This window comes from Caenorhabditis elegans, chromosome II, assembly GCF_000002985.6.
Source record: "Caenorhabditis elegans chromosome II".
In the NCBI taxonomy this organism is placed as follows: Eukaryota; Metazoa; Nematoda; class Chromadorea; order Rhabditida; family Rhabditidae; genus Caenorhabditis; species Caenorhabditis elegans.
The window spans coordinates 11,713,619-11,733,406 of record NC_003280.10 but is presented as its reverse complement, the minus strand read 5'-3'; the positions used below and the strand labels follow the sequence as shown (position 1 = coordinate 11,733,406).

At 38.7% G+C, this 19,788-nt stretch overlaps 6 protein-coding genes across 9 annotated transcripts; 1 reads left to right on the top strand and 5 right to left on the bottom strand.

Moving 5' to 3' along the window:
• Nucleotides 1–996: 996 nt before the first annotated feature.
• Nucleotides 997–2,242, top strand: F13D12.8 (Col_cuticle_N domain-containing protein). The gene is made up of 3 exons (NM_064105.5): nucleotides 997–1,148; nucleotides 1,584–1,730; nucleotides 1,988–2,242. The coding sequence occupies exons 1-3, from the start codon at nucleotides 1,037–1,039 to the stop codon at nucleotides 2,179–2,181; spliced, it is 453 nt and encodes a 150-aa protein (NP_496506.1). The 5' UTR covers nucleotides 997–1,036; the 3' UTR covers nucleotides 2,182–2,242.
• alh-8 (putative methylmalonate-semialdehyde/malonate-semialdehyde dehydrogenase [acylating], mitochondrial) lies at nucleotides 2,209–4,352 on the bottom strand (the record flags this gene model as incomplete). Of its 2 annotated transcripts, NM_001026907.5 has the most annotated exons (6): nucleotides 2,209–2,730; nucleotides 2,785–3,234; nucleotides 3,293–3,800; nucleotides 3,858–4,030; nucleotides 4,085–4,141; nucleotides 4,302–4,352. In NM_001026907.5, 6 exons carry the CDS (start codon nucleotides 4,326–4,328, stop codon nucleotides 2,374–2,376), a joined length of 1,572 nt encoding a protein of 523 aa, NP_001022078.1. The 2 variants fall into 2 exon arrangements, with proteins under 2 accessions (NP_001022078.1, NP_001022079.1); NM_001026908.7 differs by lacking the exons at nucleotides 2,209–2,730; nucleotides 2,785–3,234 and having other exon boundaries at nucleotides 3,726–3,810; nucleotides 4,302–4,328.
• A 513-nt stretch (nucleotides 4,353–4,865) lies between these two features.
• Nucleotides 4,866–6,593, bottom strand: F13D12.5 (uncharacterized protein). Its single transcript, NM_064103.4, has 6 exons — nucleotides 6,394–6,593; nucleotides 6,215–6,341; nucleotides 5,958–6,168; nucleotides 5,518–5,905; nucleotides 5,371–5,470; nucleotides 4,866–5,323 (listed from the first exon to the last, which is right to left on the bottom strand). The coding sequence occupies exons 1-6, from the start codon at nucleotides 6,588–6,590 to the stop codon at nucleotides 5,081–5,083; spliced, it is 1,266 nt and encodes a 421-aa protein (NP_496504.1). The 5' UTR covers nucleotides 6,591–6,593; the 3' UTR covers nucleotides 4,866–5,080.
• Nucleotides 6,594–6,873: 280 nt separating this feature from the next.
• ldh-1 (L-lactate dehydrogenase) lies at nucleotides 6,874–9,203 on the bottom strand. Of its 2 annotated transcripts, NM_001356894.2 has the most exons (4): nucleotides 9,158–9,203; nucleotides 7,838–8,082; nucleotides 7,188–7,780; nucleotides 6,874–7,140 (listed from the first exon to the last, which is right to left on the bottom strand). In NM_001356894.2, the coding sequence occupies exons 1-4, from the start codon at nucleotides 9,163–9,165 to the stop codon at nucleotides 6,976–6,978; spliced, it is 1,011 nt and encodes a 336-aa protein (NP_001343759.1). In that variant the 5' UTR covers nucleotides 9,166–9,203; the 3' UTR covers nucleotides 6,874–6,975. The 2 variants fall into 2 exon arrangements, with proteins under 2 accessions (NP_001343759.1, NP_496503.1); NM_064102.6 differs by lacking the exon at nucleotides 9,158–9,203.
• Nucleotides 9,204–11,071: 1,868 nt separating this feature from the next.
• F13D12.3 (Prion-like-(Q/N-rich)-domain-bearing protein) lies at nucleotides 11,072–13,005 on the bottom strand. The gene is made up of 3 exons (NM_064101.8): nucleotides 12,751–13,005; nucleotides 11,442–12,003; nucleotides 11,072–11,358 (listed from the first exon to the last, which is right to left on the bottom strand). The coding sequence occupies exons 1-3, from the start codon at nucleotides 12,813–12,815 to the stop codon at nucleotides 11,248–11,250; spliced, it is 738 nt and encodes a 245-aa protein (NP_496502.1). The 5' UTR covers nucleotides 12,816–13,005; the 3' UTR covers nucleotides 11,072–11,247.
• A 3,588-nt stretch (nucleotides 13,006–16,593) lies between these two features.
• Nucleotides 16,594–19,608, bottom strand: F13D12.10 (MARVEL domain-containing protein; the record flags this gene model as incomplete). 2 transcript variants are annotated; one of them, NM_182212.5, is made up of 5 exons in its annotated part: nucleotides 16,594–16,903; nucleotides 17,630–17,732; nucleotides 17,840–17,934; nucleotides 17,988–18,099; nucleotides 19,336–19,608. In NM_182212.5, 5 exons carry the CDS (start codon nucleotides 19,384–19,386, stop codon nucleotides 16,713–16,715), a joined length of 552 nt encoding a protein of 183 aa, NP_872012.1. The 2 variants fall into 2 exon arrangements, with proteins under 2 accessions (NP_872012.1, NP_001343758.1); NM_001356893.3 differs by lacking the exon at nucleotides 19,336–19,608 and having other exon boundaries at nucleotides 16,713–16,903; nucleotides 17,988–18,066.
• Between the last annotated feature and the right edge of the window lie 180 nt (nucleotides 19,609–19,788).

Genomic DNA, 19,788 nt, shown 5'->3' with positions numbered 1-19,788 from the left:
CGACGGGATTGCGATTACCAGGCCAAAACAAAAACGGCATTTGGAGTCTCGTTTGGCCACGCCCACTAATAAAATGCTACGTGTCCGCGAAAATATGGCAATTTAGCAACTTGAGAAAACAGGAACTTGATATCAGTTTTGTGAAAGAAAGAAAAACTCGGCCACTAATTTTTTTCGCGGCCACATAGATTTTTTAACAGCCACAAAAAGACAGTGGCCGAGTTTTATAACATTGGCTTTTATATAAATTTACCTTATCGTCGGCTTCATTGCTAAGCCTAAGCCCAAGCCTAAGTCTAAGTCTAAGCCTAAGTCTAAGCCTAAGCCTAAGCCTAAGCCTAAGCCTGACCCTAAGCCTAAGACTAAGCCCAAGCCCAAACGTAATCGTAAGCCTAGCCTATGTCAAAAGCCTAATACAGATCCTAATTATTTTCTTATTTTCCTTATTCTAAAAATTGAAAAACAAATTACAGAGCCCCGTTTTTTCCCTAATAACCTAGGATTAGAAGCTACAGTACCCGTACCCAATTTTCTTCCAAAAATCCCATTTTCCCGAACGGATTTGCATTCTCTCCTGTCATTCCCATTCATCATTAGTCGAGAATGTTTTAGGGAAAAAGGAGAAAAGAGAAAAAGGCGAGGCGCCCGCCGCAAAATTAATGGACTCTCTCCTGCTCTGTGTGCATGTGTGCTCCGAGTTGAGCAGTCCCGTTCTGCTTCGACGAGTCCATATGTTTTGTATGCGAAGTAGGGACTTCCGAATTGATTGGGCCAATATTCATTATGTATCGACGACGGCCTTTCCCCTCTCTCGTATGACAAATTCTTCTTGTCTTCAAACGCTCATAACTTTATTGCCAGGCTAGGTAGACAAAAACTGTCAACTGGAAAAATGTAGTACACAATTTTTTCTACATTTTCTACATTTTTTTATTACCTACAATGGGAAAGGAGATATAATTCATTTTGTTTCCCTAAAATTCCATCTCAATTTCCAGATTGATCGTCATAACATTCAGCACCTGCTCATGATTGAATGCGTTGCGTGGTTCGTATTATTCTACTGACCTGTTTCATTTTTGTCGCCTTCATTTATTTGGCCGTCTCACATGCGAATTCCAAAATTGTGATCGCTTTTGATGCAAATGGTAGGCTTTTTTCGAAATTTCGTTATAGTAACCAGTTGTTTAAAGGCGCAAAATTTTATAAAACTTATTTAGAGTTAAAAAAACATCGAAAATTATAAGTTATTACGTTTTTTCATAAAAAAAAGGTCTCGACGCGATCAAAATATTTTCAAATCTACCCAACAAAAAGTATGCACCTTTAAAATTACAGTAACCCATTTCCCGTTATTTCGCAATCTTCGCAAATGAATTTTTACAAAATCTGAAATATATCAATATTTTATGAAAAATACGATTTTGAAAAATTCAGCGAGAATTTCACAACTACAGTAGTCTTTAAAAGCGCACACAATTTTCCTGCAGAAAACTTCCGGTCGCGTCGAGACCCTAGCAGTACCGTATTTTTTGGTGAAAAAATTACAAAATTCAACAATATTCCTCAAAATATTTTTTCAGACGAGGAAGCCCGCCGAATTCTGGACAGCGCGATCCCGTCGCCGACGGTCGCCAGTCCATTCAACAACAATGCACCACAGTCGATGTCCGTTTCGGTAGCATTGGTGCTTATCGTATCACTTATCAGTGTTGCTCTTCTTATCACAGGTTAGATTATTATGAAGACGCAGAAAATGCGCTCCACGGCCAATTGGAACCGCTCCGCCTCAAATAGTTGGGTCTCGTTAGGAAAAACTGGTAACTTGAAAGTTACCACTTGAAGCTAATTGAAAATGCTGAATTTTGGTAGAATACCTAATGAGACCCACGGTTAGGAGGCGGAGCGTTTTCAATTTGCCGTGGAGGGCGTTTTCACGTTGATTGGGCATTTTTTCTACGTCCCAATAATATTTTATATTTTCCAGGTATAATCATAATCGCCGTCACGCTAGATCCAACTTCAAATAGTGAGGAGGATGAGGAATCGGATTTGGAAATCGACGAACCCACGGCGGCTCGTTCCAAACGGAATGATAAACAGATTGCCGATCCGAATAGTTACTATCCACGTTTTGATTATGATTTCAATCATTCGAATACGATTCTCTCTGAACTGTGATTATTTTCCCCCATTCCATTTACGGGTCTAATCGTCACTTTTATGATAAAATGTGTATTATATATGAACAAACAAGAAATGAGAGGTTGCAAAAAACCATGGCAATAAACGTTATTGAACAAGAATAAAAGAACCAAGAAGTGATTGTGTGTGGGGATGGATGAGAGAATTCAGAATTCACAGAATTTCAATTTACTTGAGCTGTGGGAACGACATTTGTGGCTTCAGCTCGGTGAGCGACTCGTTCCAGTATTGAGTGACAGTCTTCCATTGAGTGTAGAACTGGATTCCGGCCTTTCCGTAGAAGTTGAGATCTCCGAGGAATGAACCACGCGAGCCGGTGAACGAGAACATTGGGAGTGGAACTGGGATTGGCACGTTGATTCCGATTTGTCCGACATCGACTTCGTTGGTGAACTTTCTGGCGGTGGCTCCGTTGCTGGTGAAGATGGCCGTTCCGTTTCCGTATGGGTTGTTGTTGATGATTTCGATGGCCTCGTTCAAGTTCTCGGCCTCCATGACGACAAGGACTGGGCCGAAGATTTCTTCCTACAAAAAATTAAATATTAAATTAAACAAATTTAAAAAAAAACAAAATCTTACTCTGTAGCAAGTCATATTTGGCTTGACTCCAGCGAGAATCGTTGGTCCCACGAAGTTTCCATTCTCAAATCCTGGAACAGTGATATTGGATCCATCAAGTGGAACCTGAGCTCCCTCCTTCTTGGCACTCTCGATAAGACGGAGGACACGGGCCTTGGATTGCTTGGAGATCAGTGGTCCGATGTCGGTATCCGGCTTCCATCCAGCGTTGACCTTCAAGTTCTTGGCCTTCTCGACGAGTTCTGGGAGCCAGGCGCGAGCTTCTCCGACGAGCACAGCGGTGGTGAGAGCCATGCAGCGTTGTCCGGCGGCTCCGAAGGCGGCAGCGGTGAGCTGATTGAGGGTCTGTTCTTTGTTGGCATCAGCCATGATGACTCCGTGGTTCTTGGCTCCCATGTTGGATTGGACGCGCTTTCCGTTCTTGGCTCCACGCTCGTAGATGTGTTTTCCCTGAAAAAATCATGAAAATTGATTAATGTTCATAAAAAACAAATTCAAAAAAACTTACAGCAGCATCTCCTCCAACAAATGAGATAGCCTTGATATCTGGGTTATCGCAGATAAAGTTAACAGCAGAGTGCTGTCCGTGAATAATATTGACACATCCATCTGGAACTCCGGCCTCCTTGGCAAGTTCGACAAGAAGCTGAGCTGCTCCTGGATCCTGCTCGGATGGCTTGATGACCATAGTGTTTCCGGTGGCCAAGGCGACTGGGAACATCCACAATGGGATCATAGCCGGGAAGTTGAATGGACAGATTCCGGCGGTGACTCCAAGTGGGATTCTGTAGGAGTGGGTGTCCATGTCGCGAGAGACATTTGGAAGGGTCTCTCCCATCATCAGGGATGGAACGGAGCAAGCGTGCTCGACGACCTGAAGACCTCTGCTGACGTCTCCCTCGGCATCTGGAAGGGTCTTTCCTTGCTCAATGGTGATGCTCTCAGCGAGCTTCTTCATGTCTCTCTTGATCAAGGCTTGAAGTTTGAACATGCATTGTTGACGGGTCAGTGGGGATCTGGAAACTTCTATTATTGAAATAAAAAAAAAAGATCACACGGGATTCAAGACTCACGTGTTCTTCCAGGTGTTGAAGGCATTCTTGGCCGAGTCAACAGCGGCTTGCATCTCAGCTTGGGTGGCGTTTGGCACCATAGCGATGACCTCGTTGGTGGCTGGATTGGTGAGCTCCACGAAGTCGGTGGTCTTCGATTCAACAGCTTGTCCATCGATCCACAGCTTGACAGTCTGAAAAATTATGGAATTTGGATTTGGAAACTTAAGATCAAGCCTGAAACTCACTGGTGCGGCGGCAGCAGACTTCGATGTGCTGAAGTGGGCGAGCTGTTGGCATTTTGGCTGAAATTAGAATATTATTTGAAGTTTTGAAGTTTTGATTGTTTGATTTTCGTTTTCTTTTTCAATGTGTCACCCCATACGACAACTGTCGCACAGACTGCAAGTGATGTGTGAAGTACACGATTTTTTGTTAAAAAATATTATAAAAAGAAACTCCTACCTGAACACGAGCAAGACGAGACAACATTCTGGGGTACCGCAAGTTTTAGAGCTGAAAATTAGAAGATAATGACTGAAAACGCACGAGAAGAAAAATTGAAAATCACAAGAGATGGGCGGTCGCGTGGTGGTTCTGACGATTCGGATAATGCGAAATGAATGAAAACTAAACATTACTGATCACGTTTCGAATTTTGAACTAAGAAATAAATAAAATAAGCCACAAAATACACGCGAACATTGAAAATTAAAAGGTTAAAAGCTCTATCTGCGAGTTTTTGAAGTTTCAATGCTGTTGATAAGACGACGGGAGGAGTGGCAAATAGGACAGAAGAAGAAGAACAGTTGCTTTTCTCTCTCTCTCAGCAAAAAAAGAAGAAAAAGAAATAAAAAAGAGTCAGAGAGTGGGAAAAGTGATAGTGCAAGAGACTAAGAGACGGCCACAGCACGTGGAGAGACCTGCAACTGCCCACCATTTGACCCGTGTGCACTTGGAGAAACGTGATCGATGCGTCTCGAAAACTCGAATACAAAAATAAAATAGTGTTGGTGAATAAACAACGTTAAGATAAAGATCATTAATTAAAACAAATAAAAATGCGGAATATTTAATTTTATATAAAAAAAAGAAACAGAAAGTGCTAGGAAATGTGACAAAAAAAAAAGTAAAAAATTAAAAATTATGAGATGAGAATATGACAGTGTCTAGTGTCTAGAAGGATAGAAGGCTAGAAAAGATTGAAAAAGAACGAGAATGCTATAAATTCAAATAAAAATGATTTAATTCCACTTGTCGACGGAGACATCCAAAAGTCCTGGCTCATGGAAACTCGCTGGGAAGCTGCGCTGTTTCGCGATGAAGATGGAGGCTTCAGTCTCCTGATCCTGATGATGAGAGGCCTCGTCAGCCGAGACAAAGGACGATCGGAGCCAAAAGATGTAGACGCACTGGAGAATCACGAGAAGGATTAAGACGACGCAGAACACGATCAGCCACATCATCGCGTTCACATTGCTGTCGGTCTGGAAATATATTTAATTTATAAATTTCTTCAACACAACCAGCTCACCTCAGACGGATTATTGCGAGCCAGGTAGTCTGCCTGCTCGTTTTCACAGCTCTCCTTGTTGTAATTCTTTCCATCTCTCAACATGCAATAATCGTTGGCCCTGAAATTATGAATATTAAATTCGAAGATCGATGATTTCTTCAAAACCTGATGATGAGGAGCTTGTTGGTCTTCGGAACAACACTGTAAATCGTCTCCGCGTTACAAGTGATACTCCATTCCGAATCGAGTGTTGTCAGCGTTGAGGACAGGGTCTGATGCGTTTCGTTGACATCTCTCACACTCGTCTCGTAGAATACTCCGTTCGAGACACCTTGGAGTTCGCCGCTCAACAAGGAATTTTCGATTCGTCGTCCAGCCATTTTTCCGGTGATAATCGGCACGACATCTTTGATTTTTGCTTGGAACATCTCCACGTGGCCATTAATTCGCTCCTTGTAGTAAACTGCATCGGTGTATGGATCCTCGACCCAATCGAACAGTCCATTCACAGCGTGGCCAGTGTACTTTGCGATGTGCAGCTTGTCGAATCGATCTGAAAATAAAAAATTATGATTAAAAGGCAGGCTTATTAAGCAAGTGATTACCGCTGAAAATGCCATGCAAGTAAATTTGCTCGATATCGTAGAATGGAGGAGCTGAAAAGTCCAGGTAAAGCATGTGTCGAGTCGTGTCGAACATTGAACGGGCCAGATTTCTCTTCGCCTTTCCTCGAGCCCCGTCTTCGCGGTAGATCGACTCTCTTGACCCAATGTTCTCCTCCCGCTTCCCGGAGTTCTTCTCGAAGCCATTCGACATCTAAAAAATACGAAATTCAACACTTCAACCACTATAATAAGCATACATGCAAATCCGTGATCTTGATATTGTAGGTGAGACTGTCTTCTGTGACAGTCAACACCCTCGGCGCATGGATGCCATCCGGATCTCGGACCAGGTGAACGCCGACAAAGCGGTAGGGAATAGGCTCGCTGAAAATTAACATTTGTTAAATTATTTTCGAAATTTTCCGGCAAAACAAACCTTTTCGGGGATTCCATGACCCGCGGGCATTGTCCCGCTTCTACGTTCGCTTCGGCGAATCTGTAGTTGTCCTGCTGCGCGATGAGCAGGTACTGCTCGGTTCCCACAACCTCGGCGACGGGCGAGTGAGCCGCCTCCGCAGCCGAGTGGAACGCGAGCAGCGCGAGCAGCAGACGAAGAATTGCTCGTCGGCTCATTTTCTGAAAATGTCGAAAATGATTTTGAAAGAAAATTTCGCGTAGAAAGAAATAAAACACGGGAAAAATGACTGATATTAAAAATGAGGTAATTTTATAAAATTGAAAATTCTAAAAATCGCGCGCATTTGAAGGCGCGTTGAATTTTTCTATTGCGTGGGTCTCGCCACGATTACCGTACCCAACTTTATTTATTTAAAAGTCGCTATGTTTTCAAAGCGAAATCGATTTATTTTTCCATTTTCAGAGTAAAACTTCGGTTTCAAATTAATTTTTCTGGAAAAAAAGGAATACAACTATTTATTCAATGAGATTCTGTGACAAGGGGAAGTATGCTATATAAACAGTTCGATGACTGAAGGAAAAAGGTTAAATGATTTAATTTTTACATGACGATTCCATTCTGAACTTCCAATAGAGCCTTGGCGGAGTTGTGCAATTTCTGAACCTCGGCCTCGGTAAGTTGCTGCTTGACGACGTGGGTGAGTCCTGCGGATCCAAGAACGACTGGAAGAGAAAGGTAGACATCATCGTTGATTCCATGGAAGCCCTGAAAAAAAGTATTTAATTTATTTTTTCTTCTAATTTGAAAATTACCTTCACGTTAGTCGAAAGAGCGAAAACGTTGCGAGAATTACTGAAAATTCCCTGAGCAATCTTTGCAACAGAAAGTCCGATAGCCCAGGAAGTGTATCCCTTCAGCTTGATGATCTCGTAGGCGCTGTCGACGACCTTCTTGTGAATCTCAGCCTCCCAGTGTTCGTTGTCAGTCTTCTCTCCGATGTCTGGCTTGATCTCGTGAAGTGTGACTCCGGCAACATTGACACCAGACCACACAGCAACACTGGAATCTCCATGTTCTCCGATAATCCATCCGTGGCACGATGACGGGGCGATGTTCAACTTCTCGGAGAGCAAGAAGCGGAAACGAGCCGAATCGAGGTTGGTTCCGGATCCGAAGACTCGCTCGCGTGGGAGTCCAGACAACTTCCAGGTGACATAGGTGAGAACATCAACTGGATTCGAGACGACGAGGATGCAAGTGTCCGGGGAGTACTTGACAAGTTGTGGGATGATTCCCTTGAAAATCTCGACGTTTCGCTGGACCAGCGAGAGACGGGTCTCTCCCTCGCGTTGACGAGCACCTGCTGTCACTACACACAGTTTGGAGCCAGCGGTGATAGAGTAGTCTGCAAAATTCAAGGTTTTTTGTGGGGGGAAAATATTTACATTAATATTAAACTAACCAGTATCAGCCTTGACCGTGCAATGGCGGGTGAACGCAAGTCCGTGTTGAAGATCCATCATCTCTCCCTTCAACTTATCAGCGACCACATCAACAAGGCACAACTCGTTGGCAAGGTTTTGCTGAAGGATCGAGTAGGCACACGCCATTCCGACTTGACCGACTCCGACGACTGTCACCTTTCCGTGACTGTTCTCAACAGGCGCTGCAATTTCCGCGAAGACTTCCTTGATAGTGCTTGCCATGCTGAAAGAAATGGAATGTTGATTAGTTATACATCTACAAAAAAGGTTTTCAAAAAAGTTCAAATCTAAGTGCTCAAAACTATGAAGAATATATATTTGGAGCTCAAAAAACGTACTTTTTTTATTACCTAGACATGAAAATTGTTGATTATTGTGCCAAAAATACGGTGCCCGGTCTCGTCACGACAAAATAGTGGTGTGCGCCTTTAAAGAGTACTGTAGTTTCAAACTTTGAGGAATTTTCATCCATTTTTCAAAGTTTTTCTCACGATCTATTAAAATTTAAGTTAACTTTTGAATTTTTTGCGAAAATCAATAAATGTTTTTTTTTTGAAAAACAATGAAAAATTGATGGAAATTTCACTGCAACGAGATTTAAAAATTACAGTACTCCTTAAAGGCGCACGTATGTTTTGCATTTAACAAATATTTGTCGTGTTGAGACCCGATACCATATTTTCGGCAGAGAAATCGCACCATTTCGTGGGTTAGCAAATGATAATTTCAATATTTGAAAAACTACAAAATTTTGAAATTCCAAACACACACTTTAAATATATCCAGTCTCAATTAAAAGCCTAAAACACAAAAAAAATGACTATCGAGTGCCGTCGTGCACACCACCAAGTCGTCTCAAAACTAGAAGGGCCCCCCGAGGGCAGCAGGCGCGCAAAGTACGTGCAAAACGCGAGAACGAGAAAAGAGCAGGCGAAAGTGAGAGATAGAAGAGACGACTAGATTCAATTCGGACAGCAAAAAACGAGAGAAAAGGAAGGGCGGCAATTCTGATAGAAGTCGCAGAAAACAACACAAAAAGGAGTGTCTCTACATATAAATCGGAAGATCATTGTTTGATCTTTAGACTGGTGGAGATTTGATACATTTTAAAAATTAGAAAGCCTTTAGCATTCTATAATGCAAAATAAAATTAAAATCAGAAAAAAAATAAACTTATATCTCTTTTATAAACGAAATCAACTTCTCTATTCAAGAAAAAAATAAGAAAATATTTTCCTACTGGTGTTTGATCTCGAAACTACTATTTGAGTAAACAAATAATAAAACTACATACTCACCTTGTCATTTTTAATAGATATCAGCAATTGCAGTAGAGTATTTAATCTGAAATGAAATAATTTATTTAGCGGGAAGGAAATGTGAGGATTATGAAGAAAAGTGAAGGAGAAGAAGTCCTAAGAAATAAAGAACATCTGCTCTTGCGATGTAAGAATGAATAAAAAATTGGTAGGGGGAACATGATGCAAAAGGGATGATGTGGTGAGCTTTCGAAATATGCACAATGATGCAATATTGACCGCCCTTTTGGAGCTTAGTGGGGGAGCTAAATTATAGAAGTTATTGAATTATAGAAATTTTAGTTTTGCGCGGCACGTAGAAAATTTTAAAAAATTCAAGCAAAAATTGAAAAAAATACATATGTAGAATACGCGTTTTATTCCAACTTTTTGTTTACATTTTTCAAATATTTCCAAGTTCACGTTTGCAAATTTAATTTAAATATTACCCGGACCCGGAATTTTGCGATTATTGCGTAAAAACTACTATGACAGGTCTCAACACGACAAAGTTTTGTTAATTGCGAAAAGGTGTGCGCCTATAAAAGTACTGTATGAATTTTCATATCTTTAAAATGTTTTTTTTTCAATATCACTTAAATTCCAAAAAATTGTAAAGAAAAACTCTAAAAAATACATTTAAAATCGCTAAAAATTCAATAGCAACGACATTTTGAAAGTACAGTACTCTTTGAAGGCGCACACTTTTTTGAATTCAACAAAAAACTTGTCGTGTCGAGACCAAGAACCGTATTTTTTTATATACGGGTCTCGCCACGATATCAGTAATGCTACAGGTACCAAATTTCACAGATTTGTAAAAAATTATGTAGCATATCTATTAAATATGAGTTTTATAAAATTTCAAGTGCTAAAGGACACAGACAAAACCAGGAAGGACGATATTTCAAATTTGAAAAAAAGTCAAAAAGCTGAATCTTTTTACCCTCCGCGCGAGACTTGTATTTATTTACTTTAGTGACGATTAAAAAACTAAAAGTGAAAAAAGCTTTTTTTCGAGTGTTCTAAAATTAAACAGAATGTCTAAATAAACTTTTCTACATCTAAATAATTCATGTAGGCAAGTCCCAAAGGGACATCTGAGGCAAAAATAGAAAAAAAGCGACTTGTTAGCAAGTGCACGGCTAAGCAATGCAACTTAGGCTCTTCTCCGAGATGGAAAACTGAGCTATCTTCACTCTCTTTTTTGCGGATTTTGCTGCCGCGCAGAGAGCAACGCTTAATTGAAAAAGATTGAGAAATCTGAAAAAAATAGATGGGAAAAAACATATTTTTATTGAGAGGAAGAAGGAAGGAAATGATTTTTTGAAGAGAAAAATGTTTTTGCAAGCTAATTTAACTTAATGTCTTAAGCAGCTTTTCCCGAAAGTTTCGATATTTGTTCGCAATGTCAACTTATGAAAGAATGTGAATTGACCACATTCTAGGCCACATTCTACGTGGAGATGGCCTAGAATTCTTGTGCATAAATTTCAAGGTCACGCAAATCAAAAATATAGGTCTCGACACGACAAAAAAAATTGGTGATTGCAAAAAAGGTGTGCGCCATTAAATAGCACTGTCATTTCAAACTTTCGTTACTGCAGAAATTTTTTTACCGATTTTTCATATATTTTCGATTAAAAAAATTATTCATTAAAAACAATTTAATTGTTTTTAAAGGTGCACACATCTTTTCGCATTTGAAAATTGTCGTGGCGAGACCTGGTACCGTATTTGTGGCTCAAAATAAGTTCAAAACTGAGAAATTCAATCCAAATGCTCATTTTTATACTCTTTTTGTTCTCCAAGAGCCAGCTGAAACAGAAAGTAATCTGCAGACTTCAAAAATGGATTCCACTAATCCAAAATGGCTTCTGTTTTTTTTTTCACTTTTGCACGTTTCAACCGAAATATCTTGTCGTTTCCATAGAAACCAATTTCATTTGTTTTTTGAAGCATGAATTTTATTCGAAAAAGGTCAAAGTCGTGGTTGTTTGGAACAGAAAAAGTGCAGAAAACTGAAAAAATAACCGTATGAAAGTACTTGAGTCGGGTTTTGGAAGGGAATACACAAATTTGGAAAAAATTTAAACAGGCGGCATTGGAATATCTGGAATTGAAGCTTGAGGTGGGAGAGTTCCAGTTTCAGCAATCGCTGCCACATTGATGCCTGGAGGTCCACCACGAGCTTTTCGGACCTGAAAATTTATTTGAATTTTAGTGTTTTTTTTTTTTGCGGACTTCTAAGCCTACAGTAAACTTGTAACTACAGTAAGCCTACCTCATTCTCCTTTTCCGCTGCGTCCACCCTTGTCATCTCCTCATCAGTTGGTGGTGGAGCAACTCCTGGGGTAAGAGCTCCGGCTCCTGGCTCAACTCCTCCGAATAGTGGACCAGATGGTGTTGGTGGAGCAACAGGGCCTGGAGCTGGGATTGGTGGCTCTGGAACTGGCTCAGAAACTTCTGGAACTGGAGGCGGCACAATTGGCTGAGTGACAACTGGAGGTATCACAGCTGGCACCGCTGGACCTGGCTGAGCTGGATAGAACTGAGGTGGTCTTCCATATGAAGAGCTAGGCCGCGAATATGGGGAGTAGGTGGGTTCTGGGCGTCCATATGAGGATTTTGGTGGGGAGTAGCTTGGCTGTGGTGGCCCATAACTTGAAGGCCGCCCGTATGAGGATCCATATTGACTACCTCTGTTTCCATATTGATCCCAATTCTGGTTTTGTTGATTCCAATTGTTTTGATATGGATTATAATTATTATTCTGACCCCATTGGTCTCCTCCGTAACTTGGCCTAGAATATGAACTGCTGGACATGTAGGCTCCTCGGCGAGTTCTGAAAAAAAAGCGGATTTTTTTTTGGGATTTGAGATGAATATTTACATTAAATAATTTTATGGTAACCGATTTTTTTTTAATTTTTACTGTGCGGAATGTGGAATCTCGTTTGGCCACGCCTACTTAGTCGCACTTAAATGTGTACGAAATGAACATTAAAACTTTTCGCTGTAAGACCCAAAACAAAAAGGAAAGCCATTTCCGTAAAATGGTCAAATCTTTTTTTGTCTCGCAGCGCTGCGAAAATCCCAATTTTTTCGGTTTTTTTTAAATATTTCCGGATAATTTGTATTTATCATTCTATAAAATTTGAAATTTACAAAAAAAATCAATTTTCAAAATAAAAAGCTCGAAAACTTCATTCAAAACTGAATTCCCTACGCAATTTGCGCCGCGGAATTCGGAGTCTCGTTTGGCCCCGCCCACTTGGTTCTTTGAACTTTCAATTTAATTAAACTTTCTAGAGAAAAAATTCGCAAATTATAGGATTTTCATTATTAATATTTATGCTCCGAAACGTTGCCTTAAAAATTTATGCTATTTGAAGTTAGAACTAGAGATTTTTTTAAAAAATGTTTCCAAAAAAAATTTTTGAAATTTTTCTTGTCCTATATCTTAATAACCACAACTCCTAGCAAAAAGTTGTCAACTAACAAATCATAGAAAAATTTATGCAAATTATTTTCTCTGTTGACAATTTTTAGCCACAATCTATCACAAGAGAGATACAAGCTTTCAAACCCACCTTACGACAAATCCGTGTGCAATTGAAAATGACGCAATAAGAACGAAAATAGGGAGTGAGAACATGTTGAACGCAATCTTTATGGATCAATACCGTCGGGGAAAGAAAGTAACGAAGAAAAACACAAAATGATACGAAGACTTTGGTCACCTGTCTCTTTCTTAATGCCCTCCTTATAATCATTCGGCTGACGGGGGCGGGCATCGGGAAAATGAGTCAAAATTTGACGAACTTTTTGGCGAGAAAAAAGGTTTTTGGAGAATTGGAAAATAATAATAAAAAAGAGACAAAAGCATGAAGATGGCCTGTAACTGGTTGACCCTGGACAAGCAATGCGTCATACTTCGCAAGGGAACAGTTTTTCCAATCACATAGTGGTTGGCCTAGAAAATGCGAAAACTCAGCCAGCAATTTATTTTTGATTTCTCACGTCTTAAGAGGGGGTTCTTTAGTTCCGATTATCGGGAAAATGCTCCGAACTTATGGGTGACCGAGTTGTTGTTTTTTCAAGCCACGTTGAAGTAATTTTTAAGCATGAATAATTCCAGCTTTTCCAAAGAACTCAAATTTCAAAAATGACATCTAAAGGTACAAAATTGCATAAAACAACCGCATATTTCTTTAAAGTACCATGCCTTAACGCTCAACTTTGGAAGGTCATATCTCAATTTTCTTATATTTTATAAAAATTGTCAACTGACAAAATATTTATCATGTGATTTTCGATACTTTTGCTTTTTACACTTTTTCCATAACATAAAAGTTGATCGAGAGATAATCTATCAAAGTGAAGCGCCTACGCTGTCACAACAAAAAAGGGGGCGTGGCCAAACGAGACTCCATATTCCGCCAAGGAGCAATGTTTATAATTGTGCCATTTTACAGTTTTGCACAACCATAACATTGCCAATATTTTGAAAAACGGACTCCAAAGCATTAATTTCTAAATTCAAGTTCAAAGAACAAAGTGGCGTGGCCAAACGAGACTCCGAATTCCGCAGCACAGTTTGCTTTGAATTAAGTTTTAAATGAAGTTTTCGAGGTTTTTGACTTTAATATAAAGGTTTTTATAAATAAATAAAGAAATTTATCTGAAAAAATTCGCAATTTTTGCTACGAGATCCTCAAATGAACAGAGTTGTTCTATTTTCTTGAAAAAATCATTTTGGTTTTTTTTTACAACCAAAATTCAGCTCTAGTGTTCATTGTGCAAAAATAATAACTTCGGTTATTGAAACAATTTAGCCACGCTGAAAATTCCTTATGAAACCTGGAATAAAACATTTCTGTCTTCTCACAAAAAGGCAATTCAAAAACCCAATAACCTTTTCAAAATTTGATTAGAACCTGTTATTTTCGAATTCATTTTGACCTTTCAAAATACGCTACTGTAACTTTTGGCAAGGTTTTAGAGATTTTCAATTAATCGAAAATTCGAATTCTTCCCCGAGTCATCGATATTTCAGCCAATAGATAGAAGGTAACCACCAAACTTGTTTATACTTTTTTGTTCAACCGACCTGTTTCCCCATCTCAAATTACCACCCATTATCATCATCTGTCATGTTTTCTTGTTCCTCTTTTTTTTTCGAAATATCACAATTTCATAACTTGTTCGTCTTTTGACAATTTGAAACATCCGGTGGTTCTTGGACTTCAAGAACGGAAATTGCAAATTCAAAAGTTCTTATAAATTTAAAATACGTAGGTTTTTGAAAAAAAACACCTGCCTACCTACGTACCTGCCTACATAACTTTGCTAGCGTGTATCCCAGTTGTAAACCAATTTAGTCTAAATCTGACCTTCCTGTATTTAAGACACAACCTCAATGAGCACATTGCAATCTTCCCATCTGCTCACGGTAGAAGACGTGCAGCCATTACTGTGGTATTGGATCGATACGTCAGTTGGTCTTGCATTTGTTCTTTATTCTGTTTTTTCGTATATGTATTCAAATTCTGGAAATAATGGGAAATTGGTTTTCTTCCCCTCCTCCGACTTTTCCCATTCTTCGTCTTCCTCCAAATGTTGTAAGAAATGTGCTACGAATGATGCATCCAATTGTACTGTAAGTCATTAACTGAATTTATTTTAAATAAATTTGTTTTAAAGTTCTTAGTAAGACTGGCATGTCAAATAACAAATAAAAGTAGTGTACTGTGCGTTTACACGAAAGATAATCAAATGTCATATTAATAATTTCCTAGCTTTCAGGATTAGCATATCGTTCACATCGGAAAATGCAAGAAAGTTGGTAGAATCTCTCAATCTTATGGTGGCAGTTGAGCTAAACATTTCTTATCAAACACAATGTTGTGTTCGCTTCAGAAATCATTCAGTTAATATCAAAATCGATTTCCCAAATGGTTATTATTGGAATGGAACGCGTAGATTGTGCGAAGAAATTGAATTAAGATACACGGAAATAGACATGTTTCAAAGACCCTATCGGTGGTTTTGGTTTATGCCGAAAGTTTCGGCTAGATATTTCGTAGATCATATTCTCAAAACATTTAATCGCGGGAAAGTGCTCCGCCTGAAGATTGATTGCGATGCTCGTGAATTCATGAATCTCAATGAATTCAATGATATCCGGTTTGAGAGTCTCTGGATTCGTAAATTACGAAATGCAAATTACTTCTTCAATTTAAAAGAGTTTATCAATCAAGCATATTCTTTGCTACTGCGAGATTCTGAATTCACAACTCTACCACAGAAGTTTCAAATTGATTTTTGCCAAAATCAAGAAAGAATCGAATTATGGAGTTTTTCTATGAATCTCAATACACTGTTATTGTGCAATTTTAAAGAAATTAGTTTAATAACGTCCATCAACCTTGCGGATATAAATCTATTTACTAAACATTGGATTAATGGGTCGAACACTCGGCTCACGTTTTTTCATGTTTGCGTTTTGCTACAAGATATGAGTATGCAAAATTTCAAGTCAATTATAATGAAGGATATTGCACAAATAATCACGCCTGAAGGAATTTTAATTGAATCGGTTAACAAAGTAAAAGCTATTATCAAATTTACGACAACTCACTCCTATTTGAGTTTGTTCATGATAATGAATTAAGCTATAATTTACAATTTGTGTGTGTGTGTGTGTGTCCAAAGAATGAGTCGCGTTCTATTGCGTACTGCATCTACTTATTTATATGAGTGACTGAGTTTATATTCATTATTTTACCAACATTACAATATCATGTATTGTATCTCTCGACAATACTTTTTTCTTTTTTACTGATCTCGCGGACTGCTGAATAAATGATTTCATTATTATCAGATAGATCTATGTATATTGTAATTCACTCTGCAAACCGAGGTAAGCGGCAGATTCTCAGACGATATTCAGAAAATATTAAAGATTTTTTTGAACCAAAACCATTTTCTTCACTTGCAAGATTGCCCCTGTTTTTGTTACCCTTATAGTCAGGGATTATTCCAGTTGCTTCAGGAAATTGTTGACCACATACCGCATTCAGCAGAGCATTTAGTAAGCCTGAAAGATGAGAACCAAATGAATTTTTGGAACGATTTGAAGAAATGAATGTGTTCCTTACTTTTGTTCACATGTTTAGTTTGAAAGATGGGAAATGAAATTTTTATAAAATCAAACATTTTGGGGGAACGAAACCCATAAGTACCAAATATTATGTACTGTACAACCTTCTTTCTTTTTTCTGATCTCGCGGACTGTTGAATAAATAATTCACAATACGAAACCTTGCCTGCCTACTCGCCTACTTTATGCCTCTTTTTATGACTCGCTCTGACTTGATCATTGGTCATCTGCAGATGTTGTGTTTTAGTGATCAGAAAAGAATCCCAAACCAAAACCAGAAACACAATTTATTTAGATACCCGATAAAATGGAAAGTAAAAGATGATATCAAATGACGCGGAAAAGAGAAATGATTAAAACTAAAGGGACAAAAAATTCGAACATAAACAATTAAACATAGCTTGGCTTCAAAACGGAATCCGTCCTCTGAACAGACTCTGTTATCCGGTAGCGGGTCATATTCTGGGTCCGGACACTCACAAATCCTTTGTAGAGAATATGTGAGAGTTTCATACAGAGGAAAAGAACGAGAGTTAGAACGATTCCGGTGAGAACGAAGAATTCGGCATTTGTGAGGCCTTCTGTAAGAAATTTTGGTAATTATTCCTTCTACTTTGACATCTTCTATCTAGGTTAATATTATAAATTTAAGTATATTTTTAACTTCAAAATGTAGAAAACCAGGTAAAATATTTTGCCAGTTGATGTTTTTGTGATAAAGCCAAGGTATAAGCAACCAAAACTTTGAGAGCAACTCTTCGATGCACCATGAGTCGCAGCAGGTTAGTCTTAAAGATATTCAGAACTTTTCAACTCCAAAAATATAGAAAAACAGGCAATATTTTCATTGTGTTAGTTTTAATGATGTGATAAAGCCAAGGGCCACCGGCATATGTGCTGCCAAAGCTTTACTCTCCGAGGCACCATGTTCAATGTTCACATTTGGCGGCTCATATCTCGGCTCATTTCACAGATATCAAAAAGTTTTCAACTATAAAAATATAGTCACGCAAATAACAAATATTTTACCAATTGACAAATTACTAAAACATTTCAATTACAAATATATAAAATTTTGGAATGAACAAATTGTCAGTTTAAATTTTTCTTATAAAAATAAGCACGGGCAAAATATTCGCTGCCAAATTCTTCGATGCAACATGTTACTATGTTTACATTTGCTAGCTCATAACTCTGTTTGTTTTGAAGATACCCAAATATTTTCAACTACAAAAATACAGAAAAATAGGAAATAAAATATTTTACAATTTTACAATTTTTATAAAACAACAAAAAAATAAACTCACGATCACTTGGAGTATGATAATATTGAACTAAATTGAATATGGATAACAGTGTAGCAATCCACCAGACAACGACAAACATTGCAAATGTTGTTAGAAATATTAACTGGAATTTGTTGATTTAAATTTTTTAGAGACTCCCCGGCTGCTTGACAGAGAAAACTCGGGGCCGAGAAAAACGTGATGCTCGTGGTTTCTTTTCGTTATATGTACCTGTAATGTGAGCCATGGTACCATCAAACATTCGACTAAACGGAAAGCCCCGATAATGTAGAATGTGGTAAAAAGCGAGTGGAATGTGAATATCGCTGAAAATTATGATTTGAAATGAATTTCAATGCACCATGTTTCTCAGAATTACCTGCAAAAACCGCAGACAATGGATTCCCATCAACTCGACAATGGATATATTCGAAAATTGCTAGAGAAACTTCGGACATCAGGATCACTGTGGCGACCACGATTGCAGCAAACTGGAAATATAACATTTGATACGAGTGTGTACAGAAAACTGTTTTCTAGATCCCAGAGAAATCTTCATATTAAGCTTTTCGGATCTCTTTCGGAACCCTTTTTGCCAAAATTATTGTAGCGGTGGGAGTTTTAAGGATGGCCAAGGATGCTCTTCTGAGCGCGGACTCAATCGAATCCTGTCTTTTAGAATACATAAAGGATGGCCAAGTTTCACATCGCGTTGAAATCGATGTAAAGCTCCCATGATACTAGGTATCATTATCCCCATCCGCTACGATAGGGAACTTAAAAGTGGTTAAAAACGAAAATGTAAAATTCTTTAGTGCAGCCGACAAATTGCGGGTTCCGCGCGGCATATCAATTAGCGTGTGAAAGGGTGCGCCGACCGAAGCAGAAGCGCGCGGAACCCGGGAAACGTCGGCCGCAGCTTCATTTATAAAGTTTTAGAAAGTTGCTGTTTTAAGTCAGTGCAAGAAGAATCTCGAAGATTTTAATTTTAAATTCCTATCTTAATTTGAAAAACTTGTGGAACATTTTTTGTTCAACCAATTTTAATACTTATTCCTCTAATTCGAAGTATCAAAAGAACGTCGTAAAGTGTTTAGTTTAGCTGGAAAATCACCCTTGGGATATCAAAATGGTGAATTTTGACAAATGTTTTGTGGACTTTGGTGAATGGAGAAAAAAATGTCGAGGCAGAATGCTCTTTAGTAGAAACTAGTATTTTTAGAATAATTTGCAAAAAATCTTTCCAGATTCATTATTTGAAATACATCCAATTTCACGTGGTGTCAGAGTGTCCCATCACGGTGTGATCGACAAAAAATGCGGGAAACAAGAGTTAAGAACGGTTAAGAACGTGCTGACGTCACACTTTTCTGGGCAAAAGTTCCCGCATTTATTGTAGATCAAACCGTTATGGGACAACCTGACACTGTATGCACTTTAAGGCGTTGCAAGTGCGCTACAAAAATTCTCGAGATTTTTCAGCTTAGCATATTGAAAAATTAATAGAATGATTGCTTTTTTAAATGATGTTTTCCCCAAAATCAAAAACAAAACTTACCATTTTTTGCAATTTTTTAAATTTCCAGAAAACGACGAATTTTCAGTTTGCAAAAATACAAAAAAAAGTATGCAGTTTCTCAAAAATTGGAGATCTCCAGTGCACCGGAAACCTCGACGAGATTTTAATTAGTCGAAGTTCTTCAACGGGGAAGGGAAGACAGACTCACCCTCATCGTCGGTTTATACTTTGAGCATCCTTCGACTTCTTCTTCATACATTTTTTTTGTAGCTGCTCGTGTTCGGCGGCCTTTGACTCTGCGGCTCCAAAAACGGAAACGAAAAATGTTTATAAAATGTGATATTTAATGGAAAATGCTACGTCAGCGCTCTTCTGCTCTGCCGGAGAGAGGGCTCAATGGCCTGGAATAAACAGAAAACGAGGCCCTTTTCGGAAATGTGGTGTGACCACGGGAATCCGCTATTCTGCAGAAGGCGTACTGCTTGCTGTGCCTAGTGCTCGTGGCTCACTCAAGGCGACAGGCGCGAGCAGCTGTTTTTGTGCACTACATGCATCTTAGAGACGCAGTGACGTGGTGCTGGTGGCTCCATTTATCACAGAGAATGCTTTTGTCAGCTGAGAAAAAGATGGTGAATGAGCTGCGAGAGAGAGATGGGATGAT